The following is a 19,067-nucleotide window of genomic DNA, read 5'->3' on the forward strand; positions in this document are numbered from 1 at the left end:
CACCAAGCCTGCCCTTCCGCGCCGGTTGGAGCTAGCTCAGTCCCCGGCTCTGCGCCGTGCAGGATCCAGCCAGTCCCGATGCTGGCAAGGCAGCCTGCGTTTTGACTCCCTGCCTACACTCGCTGTCACCGAGTTTGCTCCCTGCCGGCACACTGCCATCTCTCCTCTCCCCAAGGTAACTATCCCCTGGGCTTGCCTACTGCAAAACTACGCGTGCAGCCAGCCTCTCCCGTGACAGTCTCTGCCAAACTGCCCAGAATAGGGTCAGCCAAGCCAGCCTTGCGCACCCAGCAGCACGGGATGCTGCCCTCCTCCTTCGCTGAACCCTCCGTGCTCTCTCAAGCACCCTCGCACAGCGAAGTCCCTTTAAAAGAGCACATCCTAGAAGATAAAACGGTTGTGTTATGTCAAGAGACAGCACTGCGATCAGGTGTTCCCCACCACGGCCCTATTTTTAGAGCGCAGACGGGCCCCGGGACAGGCACGCGCTTGCATTACCACAGCATGAGGCTGTTACTGTATTGGAGCACAGATGCGAGCGCCAGCATGGAGAAGGCCCAACTGTACTGGGTGGAGATAGTGGAAAGCTGACTAAGCGGAGATGTTTGGGGAGCACGTGCTCAGGACCATTTGAGGAGGAGCTGGCCAAAAGAGGAATCCGCGTCAATCTTCTGTTTTGCCTGCAGGGCACGGCCAGAAGTGAGGTGTCTGCCACGCACCCCTGGAAGTGGTACGAAGCTGATTTATGCTCAGCTCAAACCATCCAAGCGTTACGCAGCTGATCAGATAAAGGTGTCTGTAACAACTGCTTTTAACATTCTCTCTTGCCTTAGTTTTTCTGGCCCACCTCTGCTTTCTGGGAAAATCGGGGGGTAAAAGCAGCCAGCACTGGAGAGGAGGGATGTCTCCGTTTCAGTTCCTTGCAAAGCTGGGGGCTGGCTTAAAAGGAAACCCAGGGTGCGCGTTTAAGCCGTACGGGAGAGACCATCATCATCTTTATCCAAAGTCTGGAGAAAGATGGTGGTGGTTGTACTAGGACTAAAAATTTCCTGTCCCGTGCAGAAATGGGACTTCAGCTGCCAGCAGCGGACAGCTGTCGGGCTCCTCTCTTGCCTCTTGGCTCAGCTACAAAACCACCTTACCCCCAGAAGCAGTCCCACTGTAAGCCACACAATACAAACATCTGGCAAAAGACTAGATGGCAACACACCAGGAGAGGCATCAGCTCTGCTGTCTTCCCCTCTGGGACACCTTCAGGAATGAGGCATCATTCTCCCTTACCTTCAGGGCGAGGGCAATTCACTTCACACCCTTTCTTAAGCTCCTGCAAGAGCAAAGATTTAACCCTGCGGCACACTGTCCATTGATCGAAGCCTCTGAGCCTCACTGCTCCAGACAGAGAAACTTTTTCCCAGATGCTTTTCTCAGATGGACCAGGTGCTCTGCTCGAGACCCTTCTGGTGGGTGTCCTGGCCCCCCTCAGAAGAGCAGCGCCATTTAAACATGTCAGCTGAAGCATTTGGCTATCGCAGGACATACGACTGTTAAGAACAGCCCCAAAGCAAAACTCAAGAGTTTGGGTTCACAGCAAGAACTTCTTTCCCGAAGGGGAAGAGCAGACCCAGACCCGTAAGAGAGGGCCTGCCCAAGCCCAGGGAGCCTAGCCTCTTAGATGCAAGTTCCCAAGCTGTGTAAAAGTGACATTCTGGTCACCGTCCCTTTAGATCCCCCCCAAAGTGCGCTCCTAGCTTTAATGCTCCACATTAAAACTAAAGCATTTACCATGGTACTATTTTCCTCCCCTCTGCAGACACCACTGAAAAGAGAATTCAGTCAATTCAACTTAAAACGATGACAAAGGAGGGAAAATAATTGAACCTATTCACAATTCTTTAACTAAAAGGCGATGCAGAAAGTATTGTGAATACCGCTTTGAAACCTCTGTCCTACAAAAGGCGCCCGCCCGATGTTTTCTTGTAACTTTGAATTTAGAAAGCCAATGCAGATTCTACCTCAGACTTCATCAGCTGCTCGCCGGCACCTGTGCCAGCTCTGCTCCGCTTCAGGAACCGCACGCGGAGCCTCCTTTCATAAACGTTAATGAGTCGGAGCTCATTTCGCAACCAGGCACGGAATTAATGGGAGTCACTTTAGCCCCTTCATTTCTCAACAGTTTTATTGCCTTTAAGAAAATTTTTGTAAAATATAAATACAAAGGCAGGAGATTTACTTACAAAGTTAAAACACAGATCTCAAACATAAACACACAATTCAGAAAATTTAGTTTATGTACAGTTTCAAGCAACTTCAACATATGTTAGTTTTTCAATATTTTACAAGGTACAGAAAAAATAGTTCAAAGTCTTCTTTAAATAAAGAGCATAAAATGTTTAAACATATATAAACAATCCGGTTTGATGTGTGAAAACTAAATTTCACAGCTTTTAAATTAGGATATAAAAGTTCTTACAATTAGTTGATGCGTATGGATATGGTTTAATTTATATTACAAACTATTGAATTATATTCAATAGTGCTTACCTGGCCAAAGCAGGTAATTCTGTAAACAAAAAAACAAAAATAATATCACCAAGTGCCTTACCGAATTCTATCTCCCAAACAAGCCACACGACTTTGATCACATCACCTAGAAAAAGTATGTTCTGTGTAATCAGTGCTTTGTATGAAACAAAGTCAATGTGTGGGTGTGTTCTTTAAAAAAAAAATGTGTTCCGAGTAATAACAAACTTATCCCAAAGCCTGTGTGCATTTAAAGAAACATTATATAACAATTTTGTAAAAACTGATTGAAGTTAAAAAAAAATTCTTCCAAAATCCATCCAACTGGAATTCAGATCTCTTATATAAAGGAAAGATATTTTCATATTTAATAGTGTCCTTTCTTTACAGAAACAATTGCATTTGAACACATATACATAAAGAAGTAACTGTATAGAGCACTGTACATTAAATGGCCTGATGGTTCACCAGAGGATGTCGAAGGGAGGATCCTCGTGCGGATGCAACCAGTGAAACGAGGAGCCGAGCAAAGTCTTGAGTTCACTTGTAAACTCTACCAAGTCCAACAGCTCTTTGCTCTCCGGGTTAAAAGCTTCAAGGTCCGTAGCGCAAGAGAACAACTGGCTGAGGGAAGTCTGTTTGTAAAACTCTGCCTCCGTGATGGTGACAACTTCCAGATTGGGGAAGTTGCAGCGGAAGATGCGAGATGACATTTTTAGCCTCTTCACCACGTCTGAGAGCAAAAGCCAGTTTCGTGGTCTGTGGAAGCGAAGAAGAAAGAGGCTCCAATAACCGACATTAAGTCAACGGGCTTCTTGCCTCTCCACTGTATCGCTGTGTGACAAACCCTCCCTGGCCGTACCCGCGCAAACAACCCCCCTGAAATCAAGGCCATACCCAGGGGGCCAAATATAGCAGAGGTGCAGGCGCGTACGTATTTACTCATAGTACCGCTGCCCGCAGCTTTGGGGAAGGAGGGGGACCAGGCATGGAGGGGCACTGGAGCCTACGGCCGCTCACATGGTTAAAGGTTCGCCCGGCTGAGCCCAACTCCCATTCAGCAAGTTGGGAAATGGCCTAGAGTTATCATCAGAAATGTCAGCACCTCTGACTGCCAGAGATGCCAATACTAAATACAAGTCAACAGAGGGGTTTTTCTCAGATGAAGAATACGATTTTTTTAATTCAATCTTTGTACTTGTCCACTTCAGAGAACTTAAGTTATATCCATCACCCAAATAATAAAAAACATGCTAAAACCCACACTCCCGCATGATTAATATTTAAAACTATTTTTCCCACGGCTGTCATCAAAACTGGTGCAAATGACGAACGGTAGCTCTTTATGAAGCTAATTTGTATCTTGAATATAAGAGATGATAAAATTTTCCAGGTCTTTGTTTATTATTAACTATCATAGTACCTTCTGCAAGGTGTTTATTTGTTTGATATGATTCAGGGCTTTAAACCAGTTTTGCTGCAAAGTCTAGAACAGTAGTAACGGTGTCATTTCATCATTCACAAAAGCCCGCCCACTCAGCAAAACAGACAAGCCCACTAAATAAAACCAAGAACACCTTACAAACACAATATCCAAATTTAAGTGCTAGAAGCACTTGTGTTTTGAGATGTTATACCAAGATGCCTGTGATGAGGGAAGGAATCTGTGTTCAAATGTCACTTGTTCAGCTCAGGTGTACGGCACTCAAAACACAGCCCCGACAAGTCAGCCTTTCCCCCTCTCACCTCCTATTAGCTTATTTCTAAAAAGCCTGGCAGTTAACGGTATTGCTCTTTCATTTACGTTAGATAAATGCAAATGTATTTCCCCACAGACACAAACTGCTGCCATCCCAAGCAGATCGTCTCAGCTATTTTTACCCCAAGCTCTGTATTTGTTCTTACCCCTGAGAGAGACACACTTGAATGTTGTAACACGGCAAGGGAGGCTCATCCGAAAACTCGAATTCAAGCACATCGCTAAAGCCATCTTCATCTTCATCACCTGGGCCAGGAGGATTTGCCAAGATGTCAAATCCAGATTCATCTTTTGGATCTAAATAAAATTGAATAAAGGTGCCAAGTCAGCATTGAAGAGACTGTTGCAGGTCTTGCTTTTTCTTCCAGTAACGTGATCTGTAAATAAAATCAGTTTGCTTCCTTCCTAGCTTCCTCTACCACAAAAACAAAACAGCCCCCACCCCCACGTGCCGCATGTTTTGAAAGTCTCCACATACAAAGAAATAAAGGGTAACATTTGCTCACCGCACACAGAGCTGCCATAGAAATCCCAGTACAAACCAGGGTCATCAACACTTCGACCTTGCAGGTCAGTTAAATACTCTGGAGAGGAAAAAACAACAACAAAAACATACTGATGAGAATAAAAAGCTGGCACGTTTAGCAGACCATGTGTCATACAGTCTCACTATGCATCCTCCATACCTTCCACCAAAAAAACCCACACCGTATTCCTGATGCACTTGCTACAAACAACAGCATATACACACCATTCTCGCAAGTATTCCTGGAATTCACTTTTCTCCCACATCCTTTCTCCCATCAACTCAAGTAATGACCCACCGCATCACATAATCACCCAAGGTCTAACAGGGACAGACCCCACCTTAAGCTTCAGAAACTGAGAGCGGCATTTTATTTTTGTGAAAGATAGGGATGTACTACACTTTTTAGCCTGCACAGTTATTCTGGACACCAACCGGAGGGTGAAACAGTTGCCCCAAAGAAACTGATAGAAAAGGTTTTTCCACACAGATACGTTCAGAAGATGTAATTCTTTTCTACAGACATCATTTGGGGGATCTGCTAGTTGAGTTGATGAAAAGATACTGGGATTCAAGATGTTAAGAAGTCCAAGATACTGGACTTTACTGGAATCCCAATACACCTATGCACTTTCTACACTGCACCAATTAAACAGTTAAGTGGATGAGTACATAAACTTGTTGACTATGAACACTGCAAACATTTTCAGAGGTTAAGTTATTAGGGAATGCAAGTGTCTTTACTCAAAACTAACAGGGAAAAAAACCTAAAACCATGTTAGAACATGGATGTGTTTAAAGACAAGAGCCTTTAATACAGTTTTAGAGCATTTCAGATATAAAATGAGGCAGAACTTGCAAAAAGACAAGTACTAGAAGGACAAAAAGCAAGACCATGAGAAAACATGATTATGTTTAACAGCTATTCGATTTGGCAAGTTTCTTATTTTCATTTCAAGCAGAAAACTGAAGGCACCGCAACAGCCCACTGACCTCCCACCTACCTATCAAATCTGATAGTGGCATAATCTTTACGACTTATTAAGAGTTTCAATTAGAAGGAGCCCCCATGCATGGCTATGCTTCCCACCTGCAGCCGCTGGGTTTTTGCAGGCAGAGAGGGAGCTCCTGCAGCCTACCCTAAGGCTCCTTGGCGTGGAGCCATCCCTGCCAGTCAGCAGGGACTTTGGGGGGCCAGGGAACGTCCCCCCATTTGCCACGACCGGCAAAGCCCCACACAACGTGGCCACAGACCTGTGAGGAAGGTCTCCATGAGCTCGCTGTGGGTCATTTTCACAATGGTCCTCCCAGAGTAGGTCGCAAGCGTTGGATCAGCACCGTAGGACAGTAACAGGCGGACAATTTCCAAGTGATCGTTTTCAACCGCATCGTGGATTGGTCTAGGGAGAAATAAAAAAGATCACGGTGTTACATTTTGACTCAATCGTATTAAACAAAGGTGTTTGAAAAGAAACTTCTGACTTGAGATCAAAGTTATTTATAGCAAATAACACTATTAATACAGCTGCCAATCATCTCATTGTCAGTTTTACTTGCACATCATCCCCTCCCCTCTTGTCTTTTCACAGTCAGACTGCTCAGGGCAGATATTTCTGTTACGTCTATTCATTGCTGTACGTATTTCGAGGGCCAGTAAAATAATTACACCGCCGTAACAGAAAGCAGGAGTTTGCATGAAGCCTCACAAACATCATTTTGCTGCAAGTCACTCTACCGTTCCAAATCTCTGCCAATTTAACAGCGTGTTGTGGAGTAAGGGCTCATTCAGCCTGCCTCTGGGCAAGCACAGAAATCAGTTACCCGAAGCTCCTAAATTATGTACACAGAAATAAGTTATGAAAATTTGCTGGGAATTAAACTTCTGCGCCGTATCCTCTTTAAATAGTACTTGTGAATATATTTGCAGCACAATTCAACCCTTCTACTCGGAGAATAGAAAAACATGTTATTTTAAGTTCAGTCCACCCAGAAGTTAACGCATTTTACGCAGCATGAGCAATCTATACAACCTCAGACATAGACTTTGTGAGCCTACAGAAGGATTATTCATTAATACACATGCCTGCAATTCCAGGTCTAGAATTCCTTATCGCTAATTATAAATCGCATTAACTTTTGCTTTTAAAATTGATTATACGTAACGGCGAGTTGTCTGGAAGTAGAACGTATTACCCCTCAGACTAATGAAGATGTGTTAAAATCCCATCTTTTCCTCAGACGGCGATGAGCAGATGAACTGCCAGTGATCGCGGCAGTTCAGCTCAACTCTACACACCTCCTCCTTTAGGCTGTCAACACCGCTGCCCCCCAACAACGCTTTCAAGCTCTCAAACAGATGTATTAAAAGGCAAGAGAAGTAAGGAAGGACTTTAACTAGGATCACGTACTGCCTTCCTGGAAAGCTTTCAGAATGACGTTACGAGGAGAAGTCACCTGGAAGCACAGACAAGCAATCCCCTCAACTCCGTCTACCCATCTCCCAAGCGACACTCGGCTAAAAACCATGGCTGAAACTCCCTCTGTAAGGAGGCAATGTCTCCTCTATGTCACCACCGCTTTGGGACGGGCTGGCACCCGCGTGAGCTCAGGGCAGAGAAGAGGCAGATCAAACCAGTCAGAAGAGGAAGGCACACCGCCGTTTCCCCATCCATCACGTAGCGCGGCTGGTGAGAGCAGGACGCTGACCCACCTCAAAAAGAAGTATGTTCCCGGTGTGTTTACTCCAAGTACTTTCCAGTAGGCTGTGATTTAGGGTGATTAACATCCGCCCCACGTGAAGCACTCCAGCTTGCCCCCATCTTGCTGGAAAGCTGTACGCAGGTTTGGTTTTGGCATATGCGTGCCATACTGACACGAGGAGGTGCACTTGGGAGTGTTTGCGGCTCGTTCCCTATGGAGAGAGGGCTCACCCGGCGCTGCCTGCCTCCTGCACACCCCAAGCCACCAACACAGCCGACAAGCAGGTGATCCCCGAGCTGCTGAGCACAGTCCTCAACCCACCTCGTGCCACCCCTCAGAGCCCTGGCACCAGAGAGAGCAAGACGCGCACACCTCCAAAGCCTGACGCGCCGCCCTTTGGAAAGCCACTTCCAAATTTCAAGACCAGAGAGGTCCACGAGGATCACTTGCAAAGGGTCAGGATATCCCTTCTCCATTTCCCAGGGAAGTCTCTAACTTAAAACTGAAACTATCTGACGCCCTTGAGACAGACGGTGCTGCAAAAGCCAGCATTCCCAGGGTCCCCCGCAAGCCTCAGCCTCCCACCTCCACCTACAACGCAGTTCTGCACAGCACCACGTGCCTACGCAGCACCCAGCGCATCCAGGATCTGGCCAGCGCGAAACATCCCAGGCGATACAACACAGGAGGTAACAAATAATAGGGCTGCTGACATAGAGGCTGAAGAAGTATCGGGTGTTTCTGTCTGTCAGCAAGCATCTGAGGTCGGAGCTGTCGGGTCACGACACTCTGAGCATCTACAGCGGGAAAGGTCAGCCTTGCTGCAAACCCTCCTGTCCCCCACCGGGCATGAAGCATCCTTGGCTGAAAGTCTGGCAACAGGCACCGGGAACAGATGAGAGTTACGGCTGCCGCCAAATGCTGGGGACGCTTTTTCTCCCCCACTGCCTCATTTTACTGGAGTCTTTAATTTGAACTGTTTTCCATTTTATTTTAAAATTAGGATTTTCTGATTTTGGAGGGGGGGTGGAGAGTGTTGTGGGTTTATTGGTTTGTGGGTTTTCTTGTTTGTTTTTTTTTTTAAACCGACTTACCTAAGTGGCTTTTGAAGCAGTAATGAATTCAAGATGATCCCTTAACTTATTAAAAACAGCATCTAAATCACCGCCCAGTGTTTCAATCAATTTAACAACACACAGACGAGTTTATTAAAGGGCGCCTGGGTATTCCCCAGGAAGGAAAAATAGCGGTGCATGGGCTGTAACCGCGGGATGGGACCCCTCTCCTTTTCTACGGGTCACCCAGCCTGGTGCAGTGGTGCAGAGAGGGGCAGAGGCAGGGGAGCAGGCAGGGGAGCAGGCAGGGGAGCAGGCAGACCCATCTCTGATGCCTGCCAGAGCACACAGAGGCCGCCCAGAGCACAAGAGGGGATTTTATAGAGGCAAGGGGAAGGAAAGGCGCAGTAAAGCCGCGTGGAAGAACAATAAACAGAAGGAAGCGAAGGAAGGAAAAAAAACACTGGTGGGGAGGGGGGAAAAAAGGAGATTCCCCATAGATAAGGCAGGGGGAAAAAGGCAATAACGGAGCGCTGACAGACTCTTTTACTGGCTAGCACAGCTTCTTGGCAAGCTCACGAGCGGGACCATGCAAAGGCACAGCTACTCATTTGCTTCTCCCACCAGGGCCAGCAGAAGAGGGAGTATTTTTCAGTCTTGGCAGAGCTTAGCCATCCTCTTTGTAGGATGTAAAAGTGACTACTGGAGTCGGCAACTTTTTCAGATGTGAAAATAAGATTCTTGGGAGTCCTCTCCTGGGCTGCTTTGCCCATATAATCTTTTCCGCCCTGAGCATCATGGAAATAAAACACTCTCTATCCCTAATGGTACAGTTAATGGTAGTATAGCTTGTTTCTAAAACAAACTCTTCAAAATGCCCCAGAAGGATCTGGGGACATTCGAGAGCTGCAATATCCTACAGAAGACACACATCTCAACCCTCTCTTGTGTACTGTCGAATTCTTCCTACTATTTTTACTGCTACTAGAGTTACGAAAACATTTCACTGGGGGTTTATCATTCCACCACCAAAATTATAAACTATTTAGACCAGTCAGGGTTTGCTCTCAGCCTTTCAGGCACCATCAGAACTTTCCTCGCTGCAATAAGAGGTCTCATAACTCACGAAGCAATACTGTATCTTGGCATTTTATTTATACTTCCATCTACTCTATTATGCAATGCTGCCCCACGGAAGAGGCAAAGCACAAGTTGCAGGAGGGCAGCTACGCTGGCTGCCTCTTCTTTAACGCAATTATCTGCTGGAGGGTATCGCTCTGCCAAGACCAGCTGAAAGGACACAGGAAGAGAGCCATCTTGGCATGGTCCTCCCAGGGAAAAAATAAAAAAGGCTGAGCTCATCAGCTGCCAGCGAGAAGCATAAAGCAAAACTGGCTGTGGAGAGCGAGCCTAGCGAGCGAACTCTGAAGCAACGGAGAGGTCTCGCTAACAGGCGGGAGATGCCTGTATTTTTGGCATGCGGCTTTGTTTTTGAAGCGATGCCGGTTCAGCTAGGTCGCGCTGCGGAGGTAAGAGAAGAACAAGGAGATAAGGCCAAATACACCGGCAACTATCCTTGCTCATGTCAGGCACCGGTCGTGGAATGCCCCTTGTTCAGCTACTGCACTTACTGGGGTCCTGTCAGGGAAGGAAAGCGCTCACCTCTTAAGCACGGTCTATTATTATTTATAGGTAAGACGATTAAGAGCCCTTAGTGACTGTGGCACCTCTGAGACAGGTCTTAAAAGATCTCGCCCCGTTCTACAATAATCTTTGATTAGCCACTAATTCGGCAGCGGAGTGCTTGTGTATTCAGGGTCTGCAGGCGCTGCATTTGGAGAGCCACGATCAGCATAGAGTTTAAGGGGAAAAACACAGAAGACCACCATAGTTAGCCCAGCCAGATGTGCTGTGAATAGGGCAGACAGAGGGACATCGTGTGCTGCAGGCAGCAGCGGGCCACTACAGTCGGGCGGCACTTCATTTGGTTTTGGCTTCACCAAGATTTCTGATAGCATCAGGAACCAGCGGCTGAAAGCCTACCTTATCTACGGAACTCACGACAGACTGGCTGCGTAGGTACGTAAAAGGCAACACCAAAGCAAGAGGCTCAGGTTTTTGCTTTGCTTTGAAAATTAAACACAGGCATGCAAAACCACCACATTGACCAGAGCACCTGCAGCACTTCGGACAGGACTGAGAGGACAGATGCACAGACTTTGCAGAACTTTCCTACATCCTTCAGGTTCTTACGGAGATTTTGTTCAGACTGAAGCCATATCACCTTTTCAGAATATCCTCCAAAAAGCTGACCACCGAGGCCGCAAGCAGCAAGTAACGCAGACTGAAGCTTCAGGCAGCTGGGATCCAAGCGACACGCCAGGCTGCCACACGAACAAACGCAGCGTACGCGGTTACATCACAGCTCGTGCGGTTACATCACTCCTCCGTGCAGATTTACGTTAACTGGCTGAACAGAACTAAACACATCCACTGTTACTGCCTGGAGACTTGGGAGCTTCCTGCATGACCAAAAATATCTTTGGCTAGTGGGCTTGTGAGGTGGCAGAGGGGGCAATAAGGCATATTCAGTGTAGTTAAAAAAGCAGAGGAGGGGAGAAGTCTTTGATGGTGGGTTTGTCTGGAGTTTTTTGGGTTTAATATTTTAGTATCTTTCCAAGCAACACAGTTGAGGAAGACTGACACTTCTTTCCTCGTAAAAGTTAAAGGAGAAAAACTCACTAAGGCTTCAAGAGAGAAACGGGATTTGTCCTATGAATACCTGGCCCTACTAAAAGGCAGTGGATAACACTGATCAGAAGTTCCTTGCAGAAGCTTCTGCTCTCTGCCCTGCCCAACTCAGGGCAGGTAGACCATGTTTCATCTGTATATTAGATGTGTTTTGGATTCACATTGTCTGTTCGACACCTTTTCAAACAAAACGTAAGTCTGTCATCGGGAAAGAAAGGGAACCGCAAGCTGAGTTCTGACATTACCGTCCATGATCAGATTATTATTATGTTCATTTCTAAAACGTTCATTCCCCAAAACAACTTTTCAGAGTACACAAGCCAAGTTTTTTTCTTGAAAATCAGCTCCATCTGTGAACCAAAATCAAAGGTGGACTCTGAAGTGGTGGGTGATTAAGACTGGTCAGAAACTTGCTGGGGTTAATTTTCTATATAGGTTATTCCAGCAAGTGAGACAAAAATAATTTAGGATTCTTTTTATGGCAACTCGCCACTGTTGCATAGGTCACGTACTAAAGCTGGAGACAGCAGAAAATGCGGGGCTGTTTGTCAGCCTAGAGAGCTGAGATTTCTTACAAAGAAGTGGGAGATGGAGAAGGAATCCGACAATCCAGCCAGCGTTTCAATGTTTCTCCAGAAACGTTTCCTTTGGGCCCTGATGGGCCAATAACGACTCACCATCATTAACTTCTAATGGACCATCCTAACCAGACCTCTCGGGACTTTTGTTTTCCTGACTCCTCCCTTCCCAAGTTAATAAATAAAGGGCTTAAAAACAAAAGAAGCAGACTCTTAGTTATGTTAATTTTACCTCCCTGGCTATTTGGAAGGTGATAGTGAATTCGATAAACCATTTAAGATAAGAAGCTGCAGGAGCTTCAAAGAATACAAAGCAACCTGTCGCCAAAATGCATAGACTGGATAGTGCTCTGCATATGCTGAGAAGTTACCCCAAGGTCAGCCCTGCAGAGGTGGTCAAAGAGGTACTTTAGGAGATGCACAAGAAGCTTAAAAAAGGTGCAGAGCAGCATTGCTATCTCCATAAAGCAAAATAGAAAAGCTCACTATCTATTCTGCGAGCACAGGAACTAAGCATCCCTACTATTCTGTGAAGGAAACTCAAAAAGGCTAATTCGGGATAAAAAAAATAAATCCAAAATATCAAATGAGCAGATAGTTTTAACAGTTCAGCAAAACAACATTGTGATATAGCACATATAGGACTCGCACACCCAATCACTGCAAAAGCCTGAAGTGCTCTTAAAAGTAACCCTGCGAACAAGGCAAAGCCCACTCTTGGCACAACTCAAAGGACCCGGAGCGCGTACGAACAAGGCTGCAGCTCAAGTATCACTCCTTCCTGCCCTGCAGCTGGCAATTTCACAAACTCTTTTAAAAAAAAACAAACAAAAAACAAAGCCCAACTTATTAAAATTCCCAGAAGGAGGAAAAAAAAAAATTTACACTGAACTCGAGTCACACCAAAAGCGTGCCCCCACCAATTTATTAACCGGAGAGCGGAGGAGGTCACCGAGTCCTGCACGTTCCTGCCTAAGGACCAGCAAAATACGGAGGACACCGTGCAGCGGGACCTTGGCAGCAGCGTTGCCGGCTTTGGGGGGTTCATGCCGGATGAGGAGGGGGAACAAGGGGAGGGTAAAGGAGAGGCGTAAAGACGGAGGGAAGGGGTGCTTCCTCCCACCATCGTGGCCAATGAAACCACCGCCGGGTCCGTGGTGGGGACCAGCCGATGCCGCTAACCTGGTTCCATCCTGCGCGCTGCAGTTGACGTCAGCCCCGTACTCGAGGAGATGCCGCACGATGCTCAGCCAGCCTCTGGCACAGGCCTCATGCAGGGCGCAGTAACCCGCGTTGTCACGATGATTCACATCACACACTTTGTTTTCCAGACAATACAGAACCACTTCCTGGAAAAGAGGAGGAAAAACAGATACATCGAGTTATTTCTTGCTACGGAGATGCACAGATTTCTCTTCCCGAAGGAGAAGCGGGGGGGAAAGGGCTAAACACAAAATCCCTACGACATGTCTAAGTTACCCTCTTCGAGATGGGTCACTCAAAAGGAAAAGGGAGAGCTGTTGCAACTTGGGTTTATTCAGGAGAGACAGCAGAGACCGCGACTTCCCACGAGCAGACTGGCTTGGGCAAAGCGGCACCGAGAGCTCAGCGCCCCGCGGGGACCTTCCCGCAGCCCCCAACGTCAGGAATGGTCGCAGAGGGGGAACGTGCAAGTTTCGCAGCCAAAACTCACAGCTTTCCACTTCTCAAAACTTCCATGCATAAAGCTAGCAGGAAGGTTTTTACTCTTACATCTGCATTTTTTAGCAGAAAATTCTGCAAGCACAACAGCAGCACAGCCGACGTCAGTTTGATTTTAAAAAGAAAAAGCGCATGACCCGAAACAAAACACATTTAAGACACACAAAGGACGGTTTGCTATCTGCAAACAAAAAAAAAGCCCGGCTCTATCAAGATCGGGGAAATCCCATTTTCACCCACCCTGGTTTTCTGCACGCCGAACTAAAGCCAGGCGCCAGGTTCCAATAACGAGCCCAGCGCCGTGGGAAGCCATGTGAATTTAACACAATTCATCTTGCAGTCAAATATACCACGGTCGAGAGCCTAGGCCAGGCTCGGCTCTGCGTTGCTGTGAGGCCTTGAAACAATGACTGCTCCATCACTCAACCAAAAATTTAGGATGGTGCGAGTCTTCCTCAATTTGTGTCAGATGCAAAGAAAAAACCCCACACATTTCTAAGTGATGCTGTATGTATAAAATAGCCCCCACATTCCCAGATTAGTGGCAAGCCATTAATTTTGCATTTGCTCCTCTCGAAGGCTGAGTGACATCGTTCGCAAAGCCAGACACGGCGCGGAGGGGGCACGTGTTTGCTTTGCCAAAACAAGAAAATAAAAACAACCGCCAGGTGCGATGCATTTATTCTTCCCGTTTCAAAATCTACCGGAAAGCCTGCAATAATCTGTGTTCTGGGTATACCTGACCCGAGAGCTGGTATCCAGGATACAGCATGAACCTGCTCTTTTAGCAGGCCCTCACTAACCAGGCTAAAGCGGGGAGCTAACGAGCTGCCGTCCCAGGCACCAGAGCATCCCATCATCTGCCGCCGGGACGGAGCGGTCCACCACCTACACCTGATGCAACCACCGGTTTAACCTGGGATCCCCACAGTCCCCTCTCACCGAACAGGGGCTCTTAATGTTCCTGCTCATCAGCCCAAACGCCAAAAACCGGTCCAGAACGGATGCTCTTTACCCTGCACTCTCTCAAGCCCGTAAGAAAGGGCTGTGCAAAATTATACCCTGGAGGTATGAATTTTCCTTCAAAACCAGACCACCCCGCCAGGCAAATTAGCAGATGGATATAGGTAGGAGAAGCAGCTGCCGTATTCGGCTCCACTTTTAGCATGCAGTTACCATTTAAAATAGATTCTGCAACTCAAAATAAAAGACCTTTCATCTATTTTTGTAAAAAGGAAAGGCTCGTCCTAGGGCGGAATACCTACTACTGGACGAAAAGGCTAATTTTGTCGGGCAATTCTGTGTTAAGAGGCTATAAGAAGAATGTCATTAACCACAAAATGTAACCATAAAGACCATAAAACTCTACATTGTTAATTAATTAAATGCCTCATTAACTTTTTTTAACATGATTTATTCAATTTACAAAAAAATTAGCCATCACTGCCGAATACAGGAACATGTGGTGCCACAAACACACTTTTGGTTTCATAAGCATCTCTCGCAAGCGTTAGAGAAAGGCTGTGAAAGTGCCACGGGGCAATTTAATGTCTGTTCAGGCGCTCTATTTAAACCAGCAATCTGAAAATCACTCGCAGTTAATCCAAAGAGTCAAGCTAGCATGTCACCGGCAAGATCCGTGCCGCTGCCGCTCCTGCTGCCTGCAGTTTCGTTAGCCAAATCGCAAACAGCAACGTTAAAAGGTGCATGCAAATAGGCACGCTCCATCCTCGCCTTCAAAAAGGTGCCCTTCGCTCTAGTCTCTCCCACCGTCTGCTCCTCTCCAGCAGCTCCTGCCCCTTTTCCAAGGGAAGGGGTCAGCACCCCCCCGTGCATCCCCCCATGCCCTGGGCACGCACGCTGCCACCGAGAAGCACTATTCCCCTCCACCCAACCTCGAAACGGGGCCCTTGGCGAGGTGTTATAAGCTGTAATGCTTCCCTGCAGCACCGTGCCAAACCCCAGAAGTGATGCTCGTCCCCGGTGGGGTGCGGGACCCCCAGGGGAGCTGTGCCAGGGACCCTCGTGTGAGGCATCCCCAGGGCAAACCCTCTCCCCTTGGCTGGATGAGCCCTGTCTGCATGAGTGTTTAAACCCCCTGGAAACAAAAAACATCTTTCCCCCACCCCTATCACACACCACACATTCCTCCAATTTCACTGCCTTCCCAGGCAGGATTTAATCCCAAATTCACCAGAGAACTTTCCAACTCCAGACACACACCAAAAAGCAACAAGCAGCACAAAGACAGCCCGTGTTTCCTCTCCCATCAAATTCATTACGCAAGCCTTTTGTAATTTTTTTCCCAAAAAGACTTTACGCTCCCTATAATTCCCCCTTCACAAAAAGTAAATTACAGTTTTAAGACTACTATTATCTCAAGTCATTTGTTTCAAATGGGAAAAACAGCATGGATTCAAGAGCATCCATACACTGGGATGGGTTGCTAACATCCTGATGAAGCGAGGCCGGGTGCAGAAGCCTCGCAAAGAAAAGGCAAAGCTTCCCACCAGCTTCGGCAGGGTTTTGCTTAGGATTTTGCTCTGGATTTCCAGAGCCAAAGACCATTTGCCACACTGTCTTTAAGTAGCCTTGCTGGCTGCGGCCCTGCAATTTATCTGACCAGACGTAAGCCGCATTTGTCCTTCAACGTTTCACTCCCAGGTCAGCTTTCACACCCAAAATCATAACCGCGTGTACGTCCCCCTCCCCGCAGCCATCTGGGGCACATCCATACTGTGCAATCGAGAGCGGGGCAGAGGCACCCGAGCTAGCAGCATTTGGGTTCCCTGTGGGTCCAGGAGCGATATATACAGCTCACCAGCATCTCTGCACGCCAAAGGTGCCAGCGCTGCCTCTGGGTTTGGGGTGGCATCTCCCCACGGCCGCAGGGCATCCCTGCTGCAAAGGCAGAGAGGGTGCCAAGGGCAGGCAGGAGCTCGCTGGGTCTCAGGGCAGAGCTGCTGGTGCTGTTCTACCCCCGTACAGCATCCCTGACGGTGCCCTGTGGCACCAGCCGCTTCCAGCTCCAAGTCCCGCGCCGGCACTCGGCGTCCCTTTTTTGTAAGCCACGGCCCCGGCGGCGCAGACTCGATTCGCCTCCGCTGCCGTCGGGCTGGCGAGGGGCCACGGGGCTGCCGGCTGCCACCGCGGCAGCTCCGAGAAGCCCCCACGTGCCCCAAGAGCTTCCAGCGCTTCCACTTCAGCATCAGCCGCCGGCCATCGCGCGGCAGCCACCAAAAGCTGCTGCCCCGCTAATGGGGACGGCGGAAAACAGACGTGTGCAGCTGCCACAGGTCACAGACCAGCAAATTACCTTGACCCATCGAGAAATTTTTTTTTTTTTTTTTTTTTTGGTAGTAAAGAGAGGGATTTGTAACTTCTTGACCACTCTAATTTTTCTGGAGACAGAGGAAATTCAGCTCTCTACTAACTGCAGTAGTCTGGTCGCTAGCAAGAAAAACACCACAGCTACAGAGCTTCCACGGCTGACCAAACTATCACAGCTCACCACAGCCCAAACGAAGCCCCGACACGCCGGCGCAGCCACCCACCGCTCTGAGCCTTGAAAGACACAGACGATGCCGGATCCTGCGCTCCGCCAACGACGGGACCCTGCGCTGTCAACGCCGGCCGAACAACCAAGTCAAATGATCGGAATATTTAAGCCTATTAAAAAACGTGGTGTTCACTTGAACTTTTGGGTGAATTCAAGTCAGGAAATCAAATCCCCGAGGATGGGAAGGCACGGTGAGCACACAGGGTTGCCCCAGGACCCCCACCTTGGCGAGCCCGAGCATCCCCACTTTCTGCAACCAGCCCGCTAAGGACCAATGGTGCAGAGAGCTCCCACTATCAGCAAAGCAAACAGAGAGTCCTCGGTCCCTGCTTGAGCAAGACCTCAGCCCATCAGGAAGTTTCGGAGCCGCTCTCATCGAGCAGCGCTCCGCGGAGCACACCGGGCACAGAAAGCAAAGTGCCCAAGTGTTCTCACCCAGACACCGCACAGGAAAGAATACACAGGGATAGCTTGGAGCACGTGCTACAACACATTTTGATACTGGTTCCATAGGAAATTTTAAGTCCGTAGGAAATTAAATCATTTAAATTACGGGGATTACCATAGCAACGTTGTAACAACCACTTCTCCTCCTCCTAGCTAGAGCTGAAGTGCCCTGGGTTAGAAGAAGCCTTTGTCTAGGGTAAACAAAACCTTTCCAACAAACCCTGCCTTCCAGAGCTGTAGAAGGCCTCTCTCCACACAAAGCTCTCCAGCTATACAAAAGGCATTTCGAGGTTTCAACAAACCCCTGAAGCTGGGCAGGCTCCACCTGGGCCCGGGCTGATGCCACCTTCCAGCGCGGGGCTCGAGCCCACCTCTGAGGTCCAAGCGGTTTTCTCGCCGCCGAAGCCGCGCCGAAGGCGGCGATCGCTCTCCGCAACGGAACACCTCTTCGCGAGATCCGAGGCTGAGCGACGACGGCGCTCGTGCCCACGTGCCTGTATTTCCCCAATAAAAGCGTGCTTCAAAACAGCAGAGCTAGGGGGATTCATCAGTTTCCGATTTTTGTAGCAACGGGGGGGCTGTTTCATTAGACAACATTGTTCCAGCTACGCCGAGCAGCTCCAGACTCCGAGCATAAAGCATGCAAAGTGCTCCTACGATGCATCTGATCGTGCAAGAGGACACTCCAAGCGCTACATCCTGTGTCACATACCAGATACTCCTTGGAGAAAAGAACAAAAAAAAAACCCACCCTTCTCCTAAACTCCCCGCTCTTCACAAATAACAAAAGCAAAAATCGTACAGCTCGTTAAAGATCACCATAAAGACTACTTTAAAAAAAAAAATTCATTCTGTTTGCAGATGGTTTATATTTAAACGGAAACGAGGGTTACCAATAAAACTTTACCCTTTGCTCGTTCCCGCAGGATGCCGCTCACCCTGCGTCCTCGCCAGCTGACCCAGCAGCGGTGGGCACTCGTCCCCGCAGCGACCTGCCCCCAGACCCCACGCACCGGGGAAGGGAACGCAAGCAGGGGAAGGGGGGGGCTGCAAATTTCAATGACCAAACTCAAAGCTGCTGCTTCGCAAAATTTCCATCTGTGAAACTGGAAAGAGGGTTTTAACTTCCGAAATATTAAAAAAAAAAAAAAAAAAGCATCGTGGGGCATTGAGGGACCCCTTACCTCGTAGCCCAGGCGCGCCGCCCGCTGCAGCAGCGTTTCCCCGGCGTTCTTATTGACAATAAGCCTCCGCGCTTCGGGCGGCATGGGTCGGCTCGGGGTGGTCTCCGGAGGGGGGCTCGCGATCGGCAGCTGCGAGGGCTGTGAGACGGGTAGTAATGAGGGAGTCTGCTGCAGGCGATCGTACGGCTTCTGCTCGTACGACTTGGCTGGCGAGGAGTCGCAGTCTGAAGTGGGTTCGGGTCGCTTCCTGACTTTCCTCGTTACCGTGACCTGTCAAAACCATTGTT

The 19,067-nt window shown here is 48.2% G+C and overlaps 1 protein-coding gene across 7 annotated transcripts in view; it reads right to left on the reverse strand.

Moving 5' to 3' along the window:
- Positions 1-2,158: 2,158 nt before the first annotated feature.
- Positions 2,159-19,067, reverse strand: part of BCOR (BCL6 corepressor) — an 82,638-nt gene continuing 65,729 nt past the window's right edge. For all 7 annotated transcript variants that reach the window (XM_069784943.1, XM_069784947.1, XM_069784944.1 and 4 more), the window contains 6 exons: positions 18,781-19,050; positions 13,072-13,238; positions 6,060-6,205; positions 4,786-4,863; positions 4,426-4,576; positions 2,159-3,279 (listed from right to left, as the gene is read on the reverse strand). In XM_069784943.1, the coding sequence (XP_069641044.1) occupies positions 2,985-3,279; positions 4,426-4,576; positions 4,786-4,863; positions 6,060-6,205; positions 13,072-13,238; positions 18,781-19,050 (1,107 nt within the window). In that variant the 3' untranslated portion in view covers positions 2,159-2,984. The remainder of the gene's footprint in view (positions 3,280-4,425; positions 4,577-4,785; positions 4,864-6,059; positions 6,206-13,071; positions 13,239-18,780; positions 19,051-19,067) is intronic.

The sequence above is a fragment of the Haliaeetus albicilla genome, chromosome 6 (genome assembly GCF_947461875.1).
Source record: "Haliaeetus albicilla chromosome 6, bHalAlb1.1, whole genome shotgun sequence".
Classification (NCBI taxonomy): Eukaryota; Metazoa; Chordata; class Aves; order Accipitriformes; family Accipitridae; genus Haliaeetus; species Haliaeetus albicilla.